Source organism: Amborella trichopoda, chromosome 3 (assembly GCF_054954075.1).
Source record: "Amborella trichopoda isolate Santa Cruz 75 chromosome 3, AtrichopodaSantaCruz75HAP2 v2.0, whole genome shotgun sequence".
In the NCBI taxonomy this organism is placed as follows: Eukaryota; Viridiplantae; Streptophyta; class Magnoliopsida; order Amborellales; family Amborellaceae; genus Amborella; species Amborella trichopoda.
Window position 1 is genome coordinate 5,816,280 of NC_142338.1, and position 2,129 is coordinate 5,818,408.

The window sequence follows — 2,129 nt, forward strand, 5'->3', positions numbered from 1 at the left end:
TAGATATGCTCAATCTACATTATTTTTTAAGCTTTAAAATTTATAATTAAAGATGAAAATATATTTTAAGGTTATATTTCATGTATTGAAACCATATTTCTCCGCACCATGGGCAACCATATTTCTCCACACTATTTGAAAGTGGGCTTTACATTGATTGTTTAGAGCTTAAGTTCTATACAAACCGCAACCTCGCTTCTTTTGTTTTTTTTTTTTTTTTTTTTTTAAAAAAAAAAAAACAGTAGTAACAAGAGGAATGAAGTCCCAAAAGCGTGATCTCCGTGGATAAGGGTTGATGTCCACAATATTATCCAATCTCATAACCCCCCGTAGAAAAATCACACAGTGACCCACCCTCCAAGAAAGCCTCAGCCATGGCTGCCATTTTCTCCACCTCCACCATTCTACCAACCCTAATCCCCCTTCCAAACCTATCCTCCTCCTCCAGATCTATCCCCAATTCTCCTTCTACCTCCACCAAATCCATCGCCAATTGCACCTCTACCAATGCTGAATCCTTATCCACCTCTGCCAGCAATTTTGTTCATAATAACATTTTCCCCGCAGCCATATCCGCTGCAACCGCGGCGGCCATCGCCGCCATAATCTTCGCCTCCCCACTCCCTGCCACAGCAGACGACGGCTTCACTGTCTACTACGGCACAGCTGCGAGTGCTGCCAATTACGGTGGGTATGGTGGCAATTCAAGCAAAAAGGATGCGGCGGAGTACATATACGAAGTCCCCCAGGGGTGGAAAGAGAGACTAGTCTCAAAGGTCGAGAAGGGAACAAACGGCACCGATAGCGAATTCTACAACCCGAAACGCCGCACAGAGCGAGAGTACCTCACATTCCTTGGAGGATTCCGGCAGCTCGCACCGAGCGATGCAGTTTTGAACAACTTGGCGCTGTCGGATGTGGGATTGCAGGATTTGATCGCGAGCGGCGAGGTGCGGTCGACAGAGAGGAACGATGAGAAGGGGCAGCTGTATTATGAGTATGAGGTGGAGGGTGCAGCTGAGCATAGCTTGATTGCAGTTACATGCGCGAACAATAAGCTTTATGCACATTTTGTTAATGCGCCGGCCGCAGAGTGGCAGCGGGATCAAGATACACTCAGGCGGCTGCACGCCTCCTTCAGGACCGTGAATTCGTAGGGAGGGAAGTGCTCTCTCTCTCTCTCTCTCTCTCTCTCTCTCTCATGAGAGCTTCCACTGCTTCCATGGGCCGCCACTTTCACACCTACAATCTAAAAGTCTTAATAGTTAAGAATTTTGTCAGTCACTCTTACATCTCTACCAGTACAAGGGCATTTGAGTAAGATCTTGGGCTTTATTTCAGCCTTTTTCTTTTTTGATTCTCCTAGCGATGTGTTCCACGAACCAGCAAAACTTTTTGTATATTGGTGTTCTTGAGCAATGTTCTGCATTTTTATCTTTATTTATAGGGTGTGGTTTGTATAAGGAGGCCCTAAACAATCCAAGTAAGACGTGCCTTCAAAGAGTGTTGAAAGATGTTATTTGGAAATCTTTGTGATGGCTTGAAAATTTAATTTCATCTTGTAAAGCTTCAAAAATAGTGTAGATGGAGCATATCCATGAACAGTTGAAAAACTTGAAAATTGTTTTAACTTGAAGATTGACGGTCCAAAAATGCATTACAAGATGCACTATTTCCAATAATTGAAATCCATTTTTCCTCATGTCTATATATCTTGAGGCTGAGATGATCAATTTGAGGATTTTTTAACATCAAAACAACTTTTTTTAATAAATTTTTAAGTGCCCCTACTTTGATTGTTAAGGGCCTTACCCTTGTATAAAACGTTTTTCTTATTTATATACTATCAGACTTCATGGTAATATTGGTTGAAAAGGGCCCGAATGCCTAGTTCAACGATGAAAAGTAACATTAATAAATTCATAGAACAAACATATCCCCACAAAATGTAAACATGGAACTGCTCTTCACATAAGACATAACTAACAGAGTCCAATGTGACATCGACCAGATCATGGGTGTTTTGAGTGTAAAAACAATTGTGTCTACTATAAAGAAAGTCCACCTAGAAGTGTATTAGCAAATAACACAAATCAAACGCAAGGAAAAAACCAAATTTTAGGGCCTTG

The 2,129-nt window shown here is 41.6% G+C and overlaps 1 protein-coding gene across 1 annotated transcript; it reads left to right on the forward strand.

The window, feature by feature from the left end:
• The first annotated feature begins 364 nt into the window (after positions 1–364).
• LOC18439954 (thylakoid lumenal protein (Mog1/PsbP/DUF1795-like photosystem II reaction center PsbP family protein)) lies at positions 365–1,576 on the forward strand. Its single transcript, XM_006850109.4, has one exon. The coding sequence runs from the start codon at positions 375–377 to the stop codon at positions 1,155–1,157; it is 783 nt and encodes a 260-aa protein (XP_006850172.1). The 5' UTR covers positions 365–374; the 3' UTR covers positions 1,158–1,576.
• The last annotated feature ends 553 nt before the right edge of the window (positions 1,577–2,129 follow it).

What these genes read in the sequence shown, in the direction of transcription:
- LOC18439954 (XM_006850109.4), top strand. Translation starts at nt 375, where the DNA reads ATGGCTGCCATTTTCTCCACCTCCACCATTCTACCAACCCTAATCCCC.